Raw genomic sequence first — 20714 nt, 5'->3', positions numbered from 1 at the left:
TTCGGTTGTAGAATTATTTAGGTGTTAGACTAGCTTTTAATCTGTCCAAAATTTCCTGAGTAACTACACAGTTAACTCCTGCGGATCTGTCCAAAGTCTCCAACTTTACCTCAAAGTCACGGACATTTGCGAAGGGGAATTGCCCATCAGAAGTTTAAACTTCCCAGGCAATCCTCACGTAGATCTGCATCTCAGGACTTCCATGGGAGACCAGAAGATTTGGACCACTATTGCAACTCCAGAGAAAGAGGTCACCCATAATGGTTCAATGCACTCGTGCATTTATCTCAACATTTATGGACTGATCAATTATACTGCACTATATATCACTGGAAATTAGGTGAAGTAAAAAACATTATAGCCTTGAAATTACTCTTGGCAGTACACTGAACACATTTGCGGTCCATTCCTCTCTATTTTAAGTCAGACATTTATGTTATATGGATTAAGATCTCTGGCAAAAGAGTGTACCATGAAATGTCATCATTGATCATTCAGCTTCCATCAGCATCAACAGTAATTACTAAGCATGTGTAATATCAAATATAAAATTAACTGAAGGGAAGCACTTGCTGGGAGTGAACTGTTGTTGCTATATTTCGTGCGAATGACAACCTCTGCTCAGTATCCAAATGCTGTAGGTTCAAGCCCCACTCCAGAGACTTGAGCACACAGTCCAGACTGACATTTCAGTGCAGTCCTGACTGATGGCTGTACTGTTAGTGGTGCTGTCCTTCAAATGAAATATTAAGCAGATGCCCTGTATGCTTCTTCAGGTGGATGGAAATGATCCCAATGGCAACATTTGAAACTGAACAGGGCTGATGTTGTGGCTAAGCGTTTACCTTCAGCCAACACCGCCAAAGACAGATTGATTGGTCATTCATCTGACACTGACAAGCTAGCAAAGAAAGCAAAATTGGGCTAAAATAAAATCCCAGAAGGCTGTTCTGTTGGCCGGATTGTCTCAGTGGCACCTAGGCATCTTTCCACTGTACATTTTCCCTTGCTTCTTCTAATGCTTTGAAAAGATGCATATTAGTGGCTGGCTTTGATGGATCCTCTGAACTTTCCTCACTTTCAGTGTGCAAGCCTTGTCTGTGCTCATTTTCTTAGTGGAAATAAGGGTGAGTTCAAGCATACAGTCAGGGCAATAAATGTGGACACGAACAAAAACAAAAATAGCTGGAAAAAGTCAGCAGGTCTGACAGCATCTACGGAGAGGAACACAGTTAACGTTTCGAGTCCGCATGACTCTTCATCAGAACTAAGAAATATAGAAATGAGCTGAAATATAAGCTGGTAGAGGGGGGTGGGACAGGTAGAGCTGGATAGAGGGCTAGTGATAGATGGAGGCAAAGAAGAGATTGCCAAAGAGGTCATAGACAAAAGGACAAAGGGGTGTTGACGGTGGTAATATTAGGACACGAACCCATTTACTATCATCGTATGGGCATTCCCGCAAAACTTGTGACAACTGACACCCCTTGGACACAAAAACCATATTTAAACATAAGGGTTGTCATTCATTTGAAACTGAGAACCTTTCTGTTGTTCAGTATTGCCCCTGAGAATTGAGAAATGCTGCTAGTCTTGGGAAAAACATGTGGAAATGTTCCAACCACGTTTAGAATCATAGAAAGTTTACGGCATAGAAAGAGGCCGCTTGGACCATTGTGTCTGCATTGGCAGAAAAACAGGCCACCCAGCCCAATCCTACTTTCTAGCATTTGGTCCGCAGCCCTGCAAGTAATGGCACTTGAGCTGCATATCCAGAAATCTTTTAAATGAGTTGAGGGTTTCTGCCTCCGCTGCCTTTTTAGGCAGTGAGTTCCAGACCCCCACAATCCTCTGGGTGAAAATGTTTTTCCTCACCTCCCCTCTAATCTTTCTACCAATCACTTTAATTCTATATTTACTCACACACAGGGACCTGGCCTTTGCAGACAGAAGGTGCATGTCCACGCATTGCGCCTTTTTTCAATTAAATAAAAGCTTGGGGGAACAGCCATTCCCTGGTTCATTCCCCATGGCAATGCTTGACCAGAGTTGACCTGCCTGGTTTGAATTTAAACAAAAGCTTAGCAGTTAACTGTTCTCTGGTGGATTTTCCATGGCAATGCCTACAGTAGTCAGAGTCCACTTGCAAACCAGCACTCTCTTCTCATGCAGTATAAATTGTTGTTCCCTTTAAAATTGGTATCCTTGCCTCTCTGTCCTTATGAGTACAAGATGAAAGCTTGGTCAGCATGGCTCTTTTTTAAAGCAATACTTCGCCAGTTCTGAAGAAGAAATATTGGAATCAAAACTTTAAAGCTGTTCCTCTCTCCACAGATACTGCCAAACCTGATGAGATTTTCCAAACTTCCTGTTTTTTATTTCAGATTTCCAGCATCCTCAGTATTTTGCTTTTATTATTATGCTCTTGGGCATCCCATCCCTCAGTGACTCCACCCCTTGCACCCCGCAACTGTCAATCAACGGCCCTGACGACTCCGCCTCAGCGTCAGGGGGCGGGGCTGGGGTCGCCAATGGGGACACCAGGCCCTGCCCCGGTCACCATGGAGACACCAGGCCGCGCCCCAGTCCCGAGGAGACGCCGGGCCCCGCCCCCGGTCACCATGGAGACGCCGGGCCACGCCCACGGTCACTATGGAGACGCCTGGACCCGCCCCCGGTCCCCAGGAGATATCAGGCCCCCCCCCCCCCCCACCCACCCCCGGTCACCATGGAGACTCACAGCTCCGAGTCCGCGCTCTCCCATTCCGGGATGTTCGCGCTCCCCCCGCTGCCCCCCAACACCTCCCAGTGCTGGATCCCCAATGAAACGCCAACCGTATTCGCTCCGGTCCCGGCGAGAGCTGGACTCGCCCGGGAGGTCATCAAGTGGCTGCAGAGCCTGGACCTGCGATTCCCCTTCAAAAACGTCAAGAAGTGAGTGCGGGGCCGGAGAGGCTTGGGGAGGGGGAGGGGGAGGGGGAGGGGGAGGCCGCATAGTTGGTAATAAATAGTGAAGAGATGGGGTAACTATAGGGGAGATGAGTAACTATAGAGGGCAGAGAGGAGGTAACTATAGAGGGGAGATGAGTAACTATAGAAGGGGAGATGAGTAACTATAGAGGGGGAGATGAGTAACTATAGAGGGCAGAGAGGAGGTAACTATAGAGGGGGAGATGAGTAACTATAGAGGGGGAGATGAGTAACTATAGAGGGCAGAGAGGAGGTAACTATAGAGGGGAGATGAGTAACTATAGAAGGGGAGATGAGTAACTATAGAGGGGGAGATGAGTAACTATAGAGGGGGAGATGAGTAACTATAGAGGGCAGAGAGGAGGTAACTATAGAGGGGGAGATGAGTAACTATAGAGGGGGAGATGAGTAACTATAGAGGGCAGAGAGGAGGTAACTATAGAGGGGAGGGGGGAATAACTATAGAAAGGGGAGTGGGGGAGGGATTAACTATCATGAGGGTGTAACAAAAGAGGGGGTTAACTATAGAGGTAAGAGCAAGTAATTGTGGGGCTGGGGAGAAGGTTGTCACTGTGGAGGGGATAGCTGTTACTGTGACAGGTGTAACAGGTACTTCAGGTAAATGTTGACACTTTTTAAAAATGGATTTTGCCAGGTCGTGTCTGACACCGAGTGTTTTTCTCACACTTTGGAATAAAATTATGTTCCCTACTCATTTTAATATCACTTGCAGAGACCCGCAAAACACTTGCGGTCAAATTAATATCTTTATCGCAATAGGATTGCTTTAAATTCGGGATTTCTCCTTATTCTGTCACCAAAGACTTTAACAGGATCAAAACTTCTCTGAAAAAAGCAACACAAAACTGTCCATGTATGAAAGCAGTTCTGGGAATATAAATACAACATTTGCCAAGAGTCTGGCCTTGTGACTTGTTTATAGTCATAGAATTTGTAAGTATAATTGGGAGCTTTTTCCTGAATTGAAAAGGAAAGTTTACATCTGAAGGGCTTAATATTACTCAATGAATAAACACACCATTTCCTTGAAACCTGTCTGTTATAATTTCAGCATCTTCGAACTGCTTCTTGACTACCAGTCTGTTTCCATGACAAAGTCCTTGTTTAGGATTCAAGTTTTGTCGCAACATTATAACTCCTCCTTCCTTGAGTCTAAGATTGTACAGTGGCGTGCCCATTGGAGTTAGACTGAAACTCTGGAGGGTGTAGACTGTTATCGTTTTCATCTATAGAATCAACACTGATGTATTCTTTTAATTTGCCTGACAACTTATTGAAAAATTTTCTTTCGAATCTAGTGAATTTTCATTTTTAGCACAAAGAATACCTTTATTGTATCAAATAAATGCCCCTGTCCATTTTGCCACACTTAACCAATTCAATTATATTTGGGTGTCAGCTGTGGCCTCTGAGCTACTATGTTTAAGTGCCACTCCACTTGAGTACAAGAATCAAAGCTGATGCTCAAATGCGGTACTGAGGGAGTGTTGCATTGTAGGAGGTGCCATCTTTCGGATGAGACGTTAAAGCAGGTTGAGAAATTACTGCTGTCTGGTGGATGTCTGACTTTTGAATTTTGGAATTCCGCCATTCTAAATACGTCTCCGACTTCTGACTCCTCCGTAGTCCAAACGTGGCTGAACAATTTAAAGCACGTCAGTGAGAGTGGGAAAATAATACAGCATTGTGATTGGAGGAACAGTAAGTGTGGGAGCTGCTCCTCCAATCACAGATTCTGTCTCTCCCATGCTCACTGCTGTAGCTCCTCCAGTCGCAGGTTCCCTCCCTCCCACTCCTGCTGCTCCTCCAGAGACTGAATCTATGATTGGAGGAGCAGCAATAGCTGGAGTGAGGGAACCTGTGATTGGAAGTCGAGGTGCAGTTATTCTGTCCAGTTCTGTTGCTGCCAGGCAGGAGATTATTGGTTGCACCATCACCAATCTCGACCAGTCCGACCCTTTCGACATCCTCCATAACGCTGGAGACAAGAAACTGAATAAGAAGAAAAGAGGGGGCTGGGAGGAGGTTGCCTCTGGCAGCTCCTCGGCCACTGCCGCCTCCAACACATCAAAAGCTAGGAGGAGAGTGTCTTAGAAAGCCCCAAGAATCCCCACCAGGAACAAGACTTGGAGGAACCGCCTGTACCGAGAATGTCTTCATGGGCAGCAGCCAGTGGAGAGAAGACTGTCCCTGACCTGTGGCACTGCAGCACTGGGCAGGGGAGAGCTTTATAAAAACCCCAGCTATTGTTTAAAATACCACCTGAAGGGTGAGTGTGCAAACCCCGAGTTGTGGAGAGGAGCAGACAGGCAGGGGACTGATTTTTTAAAAAATTAATTTAAGCGATATGAGCTTCGCTCGCTAGGCCAGTACTTATTGTCCTTGAGAAGGTTGTGCTGAGCTGCCTTCTTATACTACTGCAGTACATGTGGTGTAGGTACACCCACAGTGCTGTTAGGAAGTGGGCTCTGGGATTTTGACCCAGCAACAGTGAAGGAATGGTGATATATTTCCAAGTCAGGATGGTGAGTGGCTTGGAGAGGAACTTCCAGGTGGTGGTGTTCCCATCTATCTGCTGCCCTTGTCCTTCTAGATGATAGTGGCCATGGGTTTGGAAGGTACTGTCTAAGGAGCCATGGTGAGCTTCTGCAATGCATCTTGTAGATGTACACATTGCTGCTACTGTGCATTGGTGGTGGAGGGAGAGAATGTTTGTGGAAGGGGTGCCAAACAAGCAGGTGCTTTGTCCTGGATGGTGTCATGCTTCTTGAGTATTGTTGGAGCTGCACTCATCCAGGCAAGGGAGAGTATTCCATCACACTCCTGATTTGTGCCTTGTAGGTAGTGGACAGGCTTTGGGGAGTCAGGAGGTGAGTTACTCGCCACAGGATTCCTAGCCTCTGACCTGCTCTTGTAGCCACAGTATTTATATGTCTAGTCCAGCTCAGTTTCTGGTCAATGGTAGCCCTCAGGATGTTGATAGTGGGGGATTTAATGATGGTAATGCCATTGAACATCAAAGGCAATTGTTGGATTCTCTCGTGTTAGAGATGGTCATTGCCTGGCATTTGTGTGATGTGAATGTTACTTGGCAGCCCAAGCCTGGATGTTGTCCAGGTGTTGCTACATTTGGACATGGACTCTGAGGAGTCGTAAATGGTGCTGAACATTGTGCAATCATCAGCGAACGTCCCCACTTCTGACCTTATGATACAGGGAAGGTCATTGATGAAGCAGCTGAGGAACTCCTGCAGTGATGTCCTGGAGCTGAGATGAGTGACCTCCAACAACCATAACCATTTTCCCTTGTGTTAGATATGACTCCAACCAGCAGAGAATTTTTCCCTGATTCCCATTGACTCCAGTTTTTTGCTAGGGCTCCTTGATGTTACACTTGGTCAAATGCAGCTCCAACTGTTTTCAAAGGTGTCTTGGTCAAATCAATGAGTGTAAATGCAGCTCAGGGTTTAATTTCAATAGAACAAGAATCAACAAGAATACATGGTGTGTGTAAAATGCAGAGCTCAGTGATAGCCCACAAACTGGATTGGGGGTGGAGGTCTATACTGGGCGGGGGTGACTCTGCACCTGGATGGGTTAGGCGCCTGTACTGGGCGGGGATGCGGGTCTGTTCCAGGCTGGTTGTTGGTCTGGATGTGCAAGGCCCTCTGTGTTTGAGAGTGGGAACCTGGCTCGGAATTGTAATAGCAACACCTGGGGATCTTTCTCATGGTTTAAGGGAATCCTGTGCACAATCTCTGGAGCATGGGAATATGATTGGCCTAGTGATATTTAAAATTATATGTGAGGGATGATATAATATTCTATTGAATCATAAGGTTCTGAGGGGGCTTGACAGGATCGATGCTGTGAGGATGTTTCCCATTGTGGGAAACCTAGAACTCGGGCTCAAAATGAGGTCTCCCATTTAAAATGGAGATGAGGAAGGATTTCTTCTCTGAGGGTGGTTGGTTTTTGGAACTCTCTTCCATAGATAGAGTGGAGGCTGGGTCAATGAATATATTCAAGGCTTAGTTAGATTTTTGACCTACAAGGCACTCGAGGGTTATGGAGGGCAGGAAAGTGGGGTTAAGGCCACAGTCGGATCAGCCACGATCTTGTTGAATGTCGGAGCAGGCTTGATGGGCTGAGTGGCTTACTCCTGCTCCTATTTCTTACAATCCTCTTGGAGACTATGGCTACCCTCATCCTCTGATTTTACATCAAACCGACACTTGAATGTGTTGATTCTTGGCTGCAGCATAGTTCCACTGATCAGTCAAGGTCAGTCAGTTCGGCAACGATAAGCAATTGAATACGGAAACTTCCTGACTTGTGAGGCTAGTGGATAGGTTGCTAGGCCTTCAGGATCTTGACTGCTACTTTTAAGTAAATAAGCAGTAAGAGAAGGTAAACAAAGGCAAAACTAATGTTTCTACCCACTTGAAGTCTAATAATTTCACCCATTTGAAGTGGCCTAGAAGTATTTGCATTTTGCCACACATTATAAAATGTGCTATAAGTTTCTGGCCTCTCACACAGCAATAACTTTGCTGCTTTGTGCTATAATGTGTACATGATTCTCGTCACAAAATATCTTCAGACTTTTTGTCTTCTGCCATTCTTTCCCTGAGTGGATGAATGCATGGACAGATGTAAAAGATCCCATAACACTATTTGGAAGAAAAGCAGGGAAGTTATCCCCAGTATTCTGGTTAATATTTATCCCTCAATCAACTTCACAGAAGCAGATTATCTGGTCATTATGACATTGCTGTTTGTGGGAGTTTGCTGAATGCAAATAGGCTGCCACGTTTCCTACATTACAACAGTGACTACACTTAAAAAAAAAAAGTACTTCATTGGCAATAAAGTGCTTTGAGATGTCTGGTGTTCATGAACAGCATTATATAAATGCAATTCTTTTTTCTTTATCTCATTCAACCACCCATGCTATCCCCATTCGATCCTTCCTATGCCATCCCTCTCATACCATCCCCATCATGCTCTTGCTCTCCTCATCCCTCCCATCAATTCCAACCCATCCCCCATTGAAACAATCTCTCCTGACAGGGTTTTTTTGTGCTTTCTTTGCCTTCTGTTGTTTTTTGTTCTCCACCAACCCATCTCCACTGCCACCAAACTTTGACAGCATCTCGAGTGTCACACGCTCCAGCTCTCACATGCTTCAGGTGACTCTACTTGGACCAGGCACAACCCATCAAATAAACCCACCAATAGACAGTCTCCTTAAATTGATCAACCGTAACCTTCTGGACTGACAGAAACTGAATATTATTAAATTAATATAAATAGACTCCTGTTAACATGTACTCAGTCAGATACTTAGTTCTTTATCTAAGCTACCTCCTACAAAGATTTCATTAATAACCTGTTTAGTATATCTTTAGTATTCATTCTGTGTTAAATGATCCTGGGGTTTTGTATTCAACTGTTGTAGAGGCTGTTGCGACAACAAAGGATTATAGTTACCAATGACATTCCAAGTGTAGTTATTTGTCTTTAAATTATCATAACAGAAGTTTTATATATGCTGTTGTGTTGGAAATGTCTATCCCAGATGAGATACAGAAGCTAGTGTAAACAGAGCAGCAAGAAATGCTATTAAGTGTTGAGGATGAAATCGCTGTGCATTTACCCTGACAGTTACATTTTACAAATAAAATTTGCACTGCTGTCTGTAGCCTGTCCTGTGACTGTACTACTGGAATTCTTTTTCCATTCATTCTTGGGTTGTGGCTGCCACTGACAAGGTCAGCATATATTGCACATCTCTAGTTGCCTTTTGAGATGTTGGTGATGGACTGCCTTCACGAACTGCTGCCTCTGGTGAAGATGCTCCCACAGTGAAGTTAAGCAGAAAATTCTGGGAATTTGGTCCAACAACGATGAAGAAATGGTGATATATGCACAAGTCGGGATGTTGTGTGATCTGGAGATGATGCTGTTCCCTTGCACCTTGCTGTCCTTGTTCTTCTAGATGGTGGAGGTCGTGAGTTTTGGAGATGCTGTCAAAGAAGACTTGCTCAGTTCTGCAGCGCATCTCAGTGATGAGAAGATGGAATTGAAAGCCTAGTAGTAGAATTATTCCTCAGTTTATGTTAATACGCTTTGCTGTTTGCAATGGCTTCAGTACATATAGGCTGGAATTTTCTGCATTTGCACTCTGTAGTTGTCAGTCCATTAGGTGAATGTGCAAAAGGTCACAGGCTGGGGGAAGCACAGCAATTGAGAACCCATCACAAACGTAATAGGAGCCTGCACTTGCTGACAACATTGTTTCATAATTATGCAAAAAATGTTCTCCCCAATGTTTAATGTTGTCGGAAATTGCCTTGTCCGTTGTATTTCACAGAGCCTTTTGTAATGGTTATCTTGTGGCTGAAATCTTCTCCTGGTACTATCCTCAAGATGTTGATATCAAAGTTTTTAACAATGGAGTCTCATTCCCTTCCAAACTGAAGAACTGGTCACAACTGGAGCACGTGAGTAAACGCTCTTGAGAGTTTGTTTTAAGTGAATCTGCATCAGATTAAATAATTCCTCCTGTGTGTTCATTTGCATTCCTTTTGCACAGTTAATGCAGGGAATGTATTATGTAGTCTTACACTCTGCCTTGGGTAGCACTTAGATAAATACTTCCCAACCCCATAAACTTGGTCACAATAGCAACAGTTGCACCTAAATTGAGATACAGTTTAAAAAAAAAACTGGTTTTGAAGGTAATACAATTTGGTACAAAAATGTTTTCAGGTGCAGGCTACAATCAGTGGTCTTGATTCAAAGACACCTACAAGTGAAATCTTTAGAACTTTAATGTCCAGACCCTTTAAGCAGAACCTGTTTTTAACTGGCTTGTATTTTATCCCCAAAACTGCCTTTGTTAATCTTTTATAAATCCAGTCTCCAAGCAGCGAGACTGTTTTACCATGTATTTAAATACAGAATACAGTATCTCTACAGTGCAGAAGGAGGGCATTTGGCCCATAGAGGTGACAGGTATTTTTAAAATTTGAAATAACATGATTTAGACATACCTGTTAAAATAGATCCTTTTACTCCCAAACATTAAGAGTAATATATGTGTAAAATGTTTGGTGAGAAGAATACAGAACAGGGAAGCAAGTTACCCTGATAGAACGAGACCACACCACTGAGGCATGAGAGCAGGAGCATTCAGATGACTGACAGTGCAAACTGGTGCTTGATGAACCTCAGAATCACAAAATTTTAATGGCACAGAAGGCCCATCGTGTCTGCACCGGTTCTCCAGATGAGCATTATGACCTGGTGCCATTGCCCTGCCTTTTCCCAGTAGCCTTGAACATTTTTTCTATTCAAATAATCTTCTAATGCCCTCTTGAATGCCTCAATTGAACCTGCCTCCACCACATTTCCAGGCAGTGAATTCCAGACCCGAACCATTCGTTGTGTGTGAAAGTTTTTTCTCCTGTCACACTTGCTTCTTTGCAAATCATTTTAGATCTGGGCCCTTTCGTTCTTGTTCTTGCACCCTCTCATTTTATTTGAATTTTTTGATGAAGTAACAGAGAAGGTTGATAACAGGAATGTGGCGAATGTTGTCCAGCTGGATTTTAAGAAAGTGCTTGACTAGGTACCACATAAAAGGCTGGCTAACAAAATTGTGGCTCTTGGAATAGGAGGGCCATTGTGCGATTGGATTTAAAAAATGGCTAAAGGATAGAAAGCAGTGAATCATGGTAGATAGTAGTTTTTCGGACTGGAGGATGGTAGACAGTGGTGTTCCCCAAGGATCCATTGCTTTTTTTTTTGCTATATGTAAATGACTTGAATCTTGAAATACGGAGCAAAATTTCAACATTTGGTGATGATACCAAATTTGGAGGAGTGGCAAATAGTGAGGGTGATGCAAATTTCCTGCAACAGGGGCTAGCAGAACGGACAGACAAGTAGCAGATGGAACTTAATAAGTGTGAGGTGTTGCATTTTGACAGAAGGGATGGGAAGAGGCAATATAAACTTAGTGGCATAGTTCTAGAAAATATGCAGGAACAGAGGGACTAGGGGGTGTATCTGCATTGATGTTGTGGCCAGACATATTGAGAGAGTGGTTAGTAAAGCATATGGGATCTTGGACTTCATAAGTAGAGGACTGAGTACAAAAGCAAGAAAGTCATGCTGAACCTATATAAAGCTCCCTTTATGCCCCAACTCGAGTATTGTGTCCAGTTCTGGTGACCAGACTTTAGGAAGGATGAGAGGGCGCAGAAGAGATTTACCAGAATGGTTTCAGGGATGGTGGATTTTAGTAACAAGGTTAGGTTGGAGAAGCTGGGGTTATTCTCCTTGGAGGAAAGGAAATTGAGAGGAGATTTGATAGGAGTGAACGATATTATGACAAGTTTGAATAAGGTAGACAAGGAAAAACTCTTCCCATTAGCTGTTGATACAAGGACTAGGGGCACAGATTTAAGATTTTGGGCAAGAGATGCAGGGGGAATGTGAGGAAGCATTTTGTTGCCCAGCGAGTGGTAATGACCTGGAACCCGCTGCCCATGAGGGTGGAAACAATCAATGATTTCAAAAGGAAATAGGATGAGCACTTGGAAAGAGATCATAGGCAACACAATAATGGAGTATTCCTACATCTGTCACAAAGAAAAACCCTTTTCAGATTGGGGGAACAACAACAATTAAATACTACCGATGACACTGTAGTTGACATAATAACCCAGATAGACACTTATACCTCGAGAACTGTGCAGCCTTTTGAAGCATGTGTTCTTAACAATTAATTCTTTTTGCTGTACTTTTCCTTCCAAGTTTTTTTTCAGGAAAAATTTGAATATTCCCAAGGAACTAATTTATGCTACAATGCATTCAAAACCTGGGGGAGCAGAGTATTTGATACAACACATATACACCTTGCTGACAAATAGGCAGTAAGTATTTTTATTCTATATTATAATATAACTTATTAAAGGCATGCAGTCATTACACTGGGGATGCTCAGATATGGGAAATTTTGTTGCTAATTACTCAGCCCACTGCTGACAGCACTGGCTGCATGCAAAATGTCTGCAGGCTGGAGTGCATTGTTATTCATGAAAGTGTAAATTGTGTATTCTTTGGGGTTTATTGGGTAAGTATTGCCACATTGCTGTGAAAATGGGAACAGGAAGGTCCAGGCTCAACCTCTGTTCTCTGCTGAGTCCTGGCTAACTCATTGTTCTCTCAAACTATTCTAATTGGCTCAGCAAAGAACAGAGATTGAGCATTTATTCCCCATCCCTAAATGTCCTTAAGAATTTGGTGGTGAGTCCCCGTGTTGAACCGCTGCAGTCCATGTGGTACAGGCACATCCACAGTTGCTGCAGTCCATCTCCTAGGTGATACACACTGCTGCCACTATGTATGGGTGATGGAGGGAGATAATGTTTAAGGTGGTGGATAAGGTACCAATCAAACGGGCTGCTTTGTCCTGGATTGTACAAACATATGAATTAGGAGCAGGAGAAGGCCCCTCTAGCCTCCTCTGCCATTCAATAAGATCATGACTGATCTGAATTTAACCTCAACCCCACATTCATGCCTCCCTTGACAACCTCAACCCCCTTGCTAATCAAGAATCTATCTAGCTCTGCCTTAAAAATATCCAAAGACTCTGCTTCCACTGCCTTTTGAGGAGGAGAGTTCCAAAGGCTCTCAACCCCCTGAGAGAAAAAAATTCTCCTCATCTCTGTCTTAAATGAGCGACCCCTTATTTTTAAACAGTGACCCCTAGTTCTAGATTCTCCCACAAGAAGAAACATCCTCTCCACATCCACCCTGTCAAGACCCCTCAGGATCATAAAGGTTTCAATTAAGTCACCTCTTACTCTTCTAAATTCCAGTGAATACTAGCCTAACCTGTCCAGCCTTTCCTCATAAGACAACCCGCCCATTCCTGGGGGAGAATTTTCTCCCGGTCGGGGGGTGGTGGGGGAGAGGGGTGGGGGTCGGGGTGTGGTGGGGGTGGGGGGAGCGGGGGGCGGTGGCGTGCAGCTGATCGGTACCCCTGATCGGCTGGGCGCCGGCATTTTATGTGGGCGGACCAATTAAGGCCCGCCCAGCGTGACGCACGTCCGGAAGCACTGAGCGCACCCTGTGCAGGCGGGTGGGGGGTTGCCTGAGTCGGAGAGTGTGCTCTTTCGAGTGTGTGCATGAAAGAGCACAGAAATCTCCCTGAGGTACAGAGGTGCCTGAGGGAGATTACTTTCACTTATAAAACATTGAAGAAAGGTTAAAAAAAAATAAATTTTGAAGACATGTCCCCTCATGTGAAACTGTCACATGACCTGGGACATGACCATTTAATTTTATTAAAAATTTTGCAAACACTTAAAAAAACGTTCATGAAACCTCATCCTGCCTGTCGATGAGGTTCCATGAAAAATGCGAAGGCCGCCTGGGCTCTCCGCCTGCCCGCCAACCTTAAGGTTGGACGGGCAGCTCAGCTAATTGCATTATTGGCTTTTTAAATGGTTTAATAGGCCTTCGACAGTGCGGTGGGTGTGCAGCCGAGTCGGCTCCATGCTCGCCGAACTGAAAATCTAAATGACACGCGGTGACGTTGGGACGGACACCCAATGTCACCGCGCCTGATTTTACACCTCGGTGAGCAGGCCCTACCCCTGCTCACCGAGCCGAAGATTCTGCCCCTGGTATTAGTCTAGTAAACCTTCTCTGAACTGCTTTTAATGAATTTACATCTCTCTCTTTTCAAGTTTCTTGAGCTTTGTTGGAGCTGCACTCATTGAGTCAAGTGGAGTATTCCATCACACTCCTGACTTGTCCCTTGTAGATGGTGGCAGGCTTTGGGAAGTCAGGAGCTGAGTTACTCGATGCAGAATCCCCGGCCTCTTACCTGCCCTTGTAGCTACAGCATTTATATAGCTGGCCCAGTTAAGTTTCTGGTCAGTGGTAACCCCAGGATGTTCATAGTGGGGGATTGAGCGATGGTAATGCCATTGAATGTCAAGGGGAGGTCATTAGATTCTCTCTTGTCGGAGGTGGTCATTGCCTGGTACTAGTGTAGTGCGAACGTTACTTGCCCCTTATCAGCCCAAGCCTGAATATTGTCCAGGTCTTCCTGTATTTGGACATGGACTGCTTCAGTATCTGAGGAGTTGCGAATGGTGCTGAACATTGTGCAATCATCAGCGAAAATCCCCACTTCTGACTTTTTGATGGAGGGAAGTTCATTGATGCAGACACTATCCTGAGGAACTCCTGCAGTGATGTCATGGGGCTGAGGTGTGTGGCCTCCAACAATCACAACCATCTTCCTTTGTGCTAGGTATAACTCTAATAACTCTAATCAGTGGTGAGTTTTCTCCTGATTTTCATTGACGCCAGGTTTGCTAGGTCTCCTTGATGCCACACTCGGTCAAATGCTGCCTTGATATCAAGGGCAGTCACTCTCACCTCACCTCTTAATTTCAGCCCTTTTGTTCATGTTTGGACCAAGACTGTAATGAGGTCAGGAGCCAAGTGGCCCTGTCGGAGCCCAAACTGAGCATCGTTGAGCAGGTTATTTCTATGTAAGTGCTGCTTGACAGCACTGTTGATGACCCCTTCCATCACTTTGCTGATGAATGAGAGTAGACTGATGGTTGGATTGGACTTGTTCTGCTTTTTGTGGACAGGACATACCTAGTCAATTTTCCACATTGTCAGCTAGATGTCTGTAATTGTAACTTCTATGGTTTTCTTTTAAAATTTGTTTTTGGTGTTTGAAAATGGAAAGGAAATATAGATTTGAGTAAGTTCCCAAGGAAGACCATTAAACTAAATAATAGAGAGGGTCTCAAGAAACACCTATAGACATGGTTCTGAAGAGGGGTTTAAAGGACAAATTTCCTCTGCCTGTTGTACGATGATGACTTTGCATACATGACAAGAAGATTTCCTGTGTTCATTATGCCCAGTGAAATTACAAATTTATTCTAAAAGAAAACACTTGTAATCTTACTAGAAATGTCATTGATGAAATCTTCTGTGTGTGCACGACGCTGCTCGAGCAATCAGAATAAATATCCCTCCCCTCCCAAATGGTGAGAGAGACAGGAAGGTGAGGTTGAAATAAAAGAAGCTGGCGCTTAGGGGAAAACATAATTTTCCTATTTCTAACATTGATTAGGGTAAGAGCATAAAAAAGCCATTAGGGCCAAAAAACACTTAATCACTTCCCTGCTATCTCACTGTGTCCTAATGACATGTTAATTTGCTTTTAGAGCAAAGCTCATCCTTGATGATGAAATGGACTTTAGGGACCATGGCTACCAGTTGAGGCTGCCTTTGATTGCCAGGGCAACTGCCACCAATGCTATTCGAACTAACCTGAGATTAACTGAGCTGTTGGAAGACCCTGATATCTACACAATCAACCAGAAAGCTCTGGCGATTATCAACATGCACATGCAAAACAGGCAATTAGCAAGATTGGAACATCCAAGTGAGTAAACAGACAAAACCCAAATATAATTGACTAAATGCATTCAAAATATTTAAAGCGGAAAGTAGTCCAATGTGTAATAAATAACAGAATTTAATTTCCACACATTTCATGTCTTAATCTGGCTTTCTATCGGTATCTATCTTAACTTGTTTCACGTATTGCAATGCAGCATTGGGCTAATCTTGATTTGTTTTAGATTCCCTATCTTACATCATCAATTTGTCAGAAGTTGTTAGTTAGAAGGTATTAACTAATCAGAAATGATCAGTTAGGACAGAAATAAATAGGTGCACCGGGATAAAAATATGATAAGATGTATGGCACAGGAGAAGGCCATTTGGCTCATCACCACCACTGCCACCCCCACCGCACCTCAAAAGAGAAAAAATACGTTAATATTTTTGGGAGACACCCTGTCTCTTTCCTGATGCTTAACAATGAACACTTGCATTCAAATAGTGCCTTTAATGTCATAAAAAGTCCCAAGATGCATCACAGGAACATTATCAAACAGAAAAAATGACATAGAGCCAAAGAAGGAGACATTACAGTTTGGTTTTAAGGAGCATCTTAGAGGAGAAAAGAGATGTGGACTGGCGGAGAGGTTTAGGGGGGTATTTCCGGAGCATGGGCCGAGGAAATTTATAAACCTGCTCATATCTCTGATTTCAGATTTCCAACCTTTCCATCTTTTTTGTCTTCTTTCAGCAATTAGTCTTGGCTGACATCATTTTGCAATCTTCTGCAAATCAAGCTGATTTAATTACATTCAGTCAAAGTGAAGTCTCAGGTTAAGTTCTTAACAGTATATTGATTACCTCTTACTACTAACGTGTCTACTAACAGCTAATGTGGTTCTGCTATTTAAGAAGGGTTGTAGAGATAAGCCAGGGAACTACAGGCCAGTGAGTCTCACGTCAGTGGTAGGGAAACTATTGGAGAAAGTTCTGAAGGAGAGAATCTATCTCCACTTGGAGAGACAAGGTTTGATCAGGGATAGTCAGCATGGCTTTGTCAGAGGGAGGCCATGCCTAACAAATTTGATTGAATTTTTTGAGGAGGTGACCAGGTGTGTAGGTGAGGGTAGTGCAGTTGATGTAGTTTATATGGATTTCAGCAAAGCCTTTGACAAGGTCCCACATGGGAGACTTATAAAGAAGGCAAATGCACATGGGATACAGGGTAATTTGATAAGGTGGATTCAAAATTGGCTTCGCTGTAGAAGACAGAGGGTGATGACAGAAGAATGCTTTAGTGACTGGAAGCCAGTGTCCAGTGGCGTACCGCAGGGATCTGTGCTGGGTCCCCTATTATTCGTCATTTATATAAACGACAGAGATGACTATGTGGGGGGTAGGATTAGTAAGTTTGCGGATGACACAAAGATTGGCCGGGTGGTTAATAGTGAGGTTGAGTGTCTTGGGCTACAGGAAGGTATAGACGGGATGCTCAAATGGGCAGATAAGTGGCAGATGGAATTTAACCCTGAAAAGTGAGGTGATACACTTTGGAAGGAGTAATTTGACAAGGAAGTATTCAATGAACGGCATGACACTAGGAAGTCCTGAGGAATAAAGGGACCTTGGCGTGTGTGTCCATAGATCTCTGAAGGCAGAGGGCATGTTAGTGGGGTGGTGAAAAAGGCACATGGGACACTTGCCTTTATCAATCGAGGCATAGATTACAAAAGTAGGGAGGTCATGTTGGAGTTGTATAGAACCTTGGTGAGGCCACAGCTGGAGTACTGTGCGCAGTTCTGGTCGCCACATCATAGGAAGGATGTGATTGCACTGGAGGGGGTGCAGAGGAGATTCACCAGGATGTTGCCTGGGATGAAACATTTAAGTTATGAAGAGAAGTTGGATAGATTTGGGTTGTTTTCGTTGAAGCAAAGAAGACTGAGGGGCGACCTGATCGAGGTGTACAAGATTATTAGGGGCATGGACAGGGTGGATAGGGAGCAGCTGTTCCCCTTAGTTGAAGGGTCAGCCATGAGGGGACATAAATTCAAGGTGAGGGGCAGGAGGTTTAGGGGGGATATGAGGAAAAACATTTTTACCCAGAGGATGGTGATGGTCTGGAATGCACTGCCTGGGAGGGTGGTGGAGTCGGGTTGCCTCACATCCTTCAAAATGTACCTGGATGAGCACTTGCCACGTCATAACATTCAAGCCTATGGGCCAAGTGCTGGTAATTGGGATTAGGTAGATAGGTCAGGTGTTTATCACGTGTCGGTGCAGACTCGATGGGCTGAAGGGCCTCTTCTGCACTGTGATATTCTGTGATTCTGTGTCCATTGTTAAAACCACAATAGGAAGATGTGGTTTGCCATCAAACACAGAAGTACCATATGCAAGCTTTAGAAATCTTACATTAGCAGAAGAATGTTTAAAATGGTCACATGATATTCCTTTGCTGTTTTAGCAGAGATTTTACTCATTTAGAATTACTGGATCAATGCCAATTAATTACTAGCAGACACAAGAATTTAGTATGAGCATGCTAAATTTTTGTACAATACCATTGTTCAATATAGGTTCTGGCCCTGTTTGAAGCATGCTGTGTTAAGTAAAAATTGTGGGTCATCTTTTTATGCTTGAACTAAATCTAGTTCAGCGCTATTTGTATATGGTTTTCAATGGTAAAAGAAATCGTCAAATATTTTTCCATGAAGAATACTTCCCGGTTCAGTCGAGATTTGGAGGTTAAGCCTGGTATTTAAAACCTCTCCAGGCCTTGACATAACTTAGTTATTCGCACAGGCCCCTCGCATCGCCTGATCCCATCTCTCGTTAAAATCAGAACCAATGTGAGAACATGGAGGTTTGCTGTGTGCTGATATACTGATAAGTTGGTCATTGTAACCCAGTATTGGGTCAGTACAACTGGTTACTTTACTGGCTTGTGGATGTTTCACTGGATCTCATTTCCCAACAGTATCATCAGCTATACTCTTCAGATGTCACAACAGCGAGATCATTTTCTAGACTCAGCAACCTGACAGATGGACTGCAGTTTTTTTTATCTCTCTCGTCCTGTGCATTCCTATGTGTCTGTGTCATGAAATCTAGGCTCCAGAATCTGGAGGAATGTTGGGATATTTTTTTCTTTTTCTAAATACATGTCACTTTGCACTAAACAAACCCTTCTGAAATTTAAGAAGCATCGCTTAATTTCCGATTTGGCATGGTAACTGCGGCCGCAATTTCCTTTCGGAGAAGGTTACCTTAATTTCCTTTGATTGAACTTTTTCTCCCAATAAAGGCATGTCTCATATGTCTCACGTGTCTCATATTTCTCAATGTTTGATAGCACGGTTTACATGTATCTAGTGCATACTTTTATTGATTCTAAACATCACTTTTTTTTTATAAGAGCGTTATAATTTGAAACCCACACTGGGCGAGCGAGCAACAAGACTTCCACTCCCTCAATATCAATATGAGTGCCTGTACCCTGACAGCAAAAGAGCACAGACAACTGAATCAAGTAAGGTCAAACTCTCCTATTTCTATCTCACTCTGAAAATCTTCTACTGTTTCCTTATGGCGCTAAAACTCCTTGCCTCGGTCTTTTGGTATTTTGGGTTATTTTAAACAGGTTCCTTGACTCCCTTCAGTTTTTCCCTTTTTGTTCTGAAGCCATGGTCTCTTTCTGGGTGGCAGTGAAGCCAGCTCCCTGGTATTTCTGTTCGTCCTGAGTGAGCTGTGGGTGTTGTGTTGACCTGTTTGATTTTGAGGGCCATTCAAACCAAGCCTGATCTAATGTCCCTTATAATCCAAACAGCCTATGCATTATAATTGCTTTTCCTGTTATGTCAGATAGCAGTTTGCAGAATATTCTGTGTGGTTTATTTTGGCACCTACTAAGGTAAGGTTTCTTGCTGGGTCAGTGATATGTGTACCTTCACATATCCTGATATTTGTGCCCTGTCACTTTCTGAACACCTCTGATTCATCTTTTCTTTGTTCCACTCGTCATCCCCTTCCAGACTTTCTGAGGGCTAGTAAAGTTTAATTGAAGGGAATTCTAAGTCAGGCAAAGATATATCCTAGAGGATTAGAGAAGATTCTGTAACCTGACATTAAAACAAAATGTTTATGTATGTGATTTCCAATTCAACTAATTTCTTATATCTCTCCCTCAACAAAGAACATCTCTCCCTTATAGCTTAAAATGTATTTTCTGATAAAGTGTTAACTTGCGTCCTTAACCTCATACCATTAAGAGTTAGTGACCTATAATCTTAATTTCTAAATCCGATTAAGCCTGTTTAGTAACAAGTGTGTTATTATTTGGGGGTGGTACATTATTTCTCCTATTTATTTCATTCGCTCTTGTTTCAGAATCCACCAGCTCAGAAATCCGGAGTAAGAGCAATGTTCACTTTAAGGAGATCAATGTGAAACAGGTGGTTAGAGATTCACAGTTACTGTCTGCAAACCATCAAAGGTGCAACTTTGGACAGTAAAAAGGGTCTGAAATGGAGTTAATGATGTTGATATTCAGTTCAACAATAAAACTGAACTGCAGTGTTTTTTTTAAAGATGTATGTTAAACATATTACTATGGAATACCATTAACTGTACGTTACTCAATTAAATTATGTCAACAATTTGCCAAAGCCTGGCATGGCAGTATTACCAGCATTTCAGCCATTGCTAAAGCTAGGTCTTTCACTGTTATTTTAGAATAAATAAAATTCTTTACCGCATAATGGTGCCTGGCAATCTTTTTAAAATTGTATTTAAGTTCTTTCCCTCTCCCCGAACAGCTGGACTTTTGTGTATTTTGTCAATGCATCATCCACCTTCAGTACCTCATCCAAGATGGCAACCTTCATGCTTGAACCTAGATATTTATATCGATCAGCCACTTAAGCATAGGGGTACGATCCTATCCTCATGATCCTTACCTCATTCAATAGCTATATATCCAATCCAGCACACGTTCCAACAAGGTCACAGTTTAGTGGTCGGTAGTCGTATGGCACTGAGTATTGAGCGTTCCAAGGCAGCCAGAGGGGTGGGCGTGCGGAGGAACAGAGCCCTAAGAAAAAGAATATTCTTTTTTCTGGAACTAACTTCATTTTGCTCTCGAGACCCGTGCAGATTTTGGGTCCACAGAGGATCTTGGTGCAAACCCACTTGGAATCATAGCCATTTACAGCACAGAAGGAGGCCATTCATCCCATCGAGTCCATGTCGGCTCTCTATTGAGT

The 20714-nt window shown here is 43.3% G+C and overlaps 1 protein-coding gene across 1 annotated transcript; it reads left to right on the top strand.

Moving 5' to 3' along the window:
• Positions 1-2711: 2711 nt before the first annotated feature.
• On the top strand, positions 2712-20203 carry spata4 (spermatogenesis associated 4). Its single transcript, XM_078561718.1, has 6 exons — positions 2712-2934; positions 9368-9497; positions 11818-11936; positions 15270-15490; positions 18869-18982; positions 19840-20203. Exons 1-6 carry the CDS (start codon positions 2729-2731, stop codon positions 19962-19964), a joined length of 915 nt encoding a protein of 304 aa, XP_078417844.1. The 5' UTR covers positions 2712-2728; the 3' UTR covers positions 19965-20203.
• The last annotated feature ends 511 nt before the right edge of the window (positions 20204-20714 follow it).

The sequence above is a fragment of the Cetorhinus maximus genome, chromosome 2, assembly GCF_964194155.1.
Source record: "Cetorhinus maximus chromosome 2, sCetMax3.hap1.1, whole genome shotgun sequence".
Lineage (NCBI taxonomy): Eukaryota > Metazoa > Chordata > Chondrichthyes > Lamniformes > Cetorhinidae > Cetorhinus > Cetorhinus maximus.
This window is presented reverse-complemented; position numbering and strand designations above follow the sequence as displayed.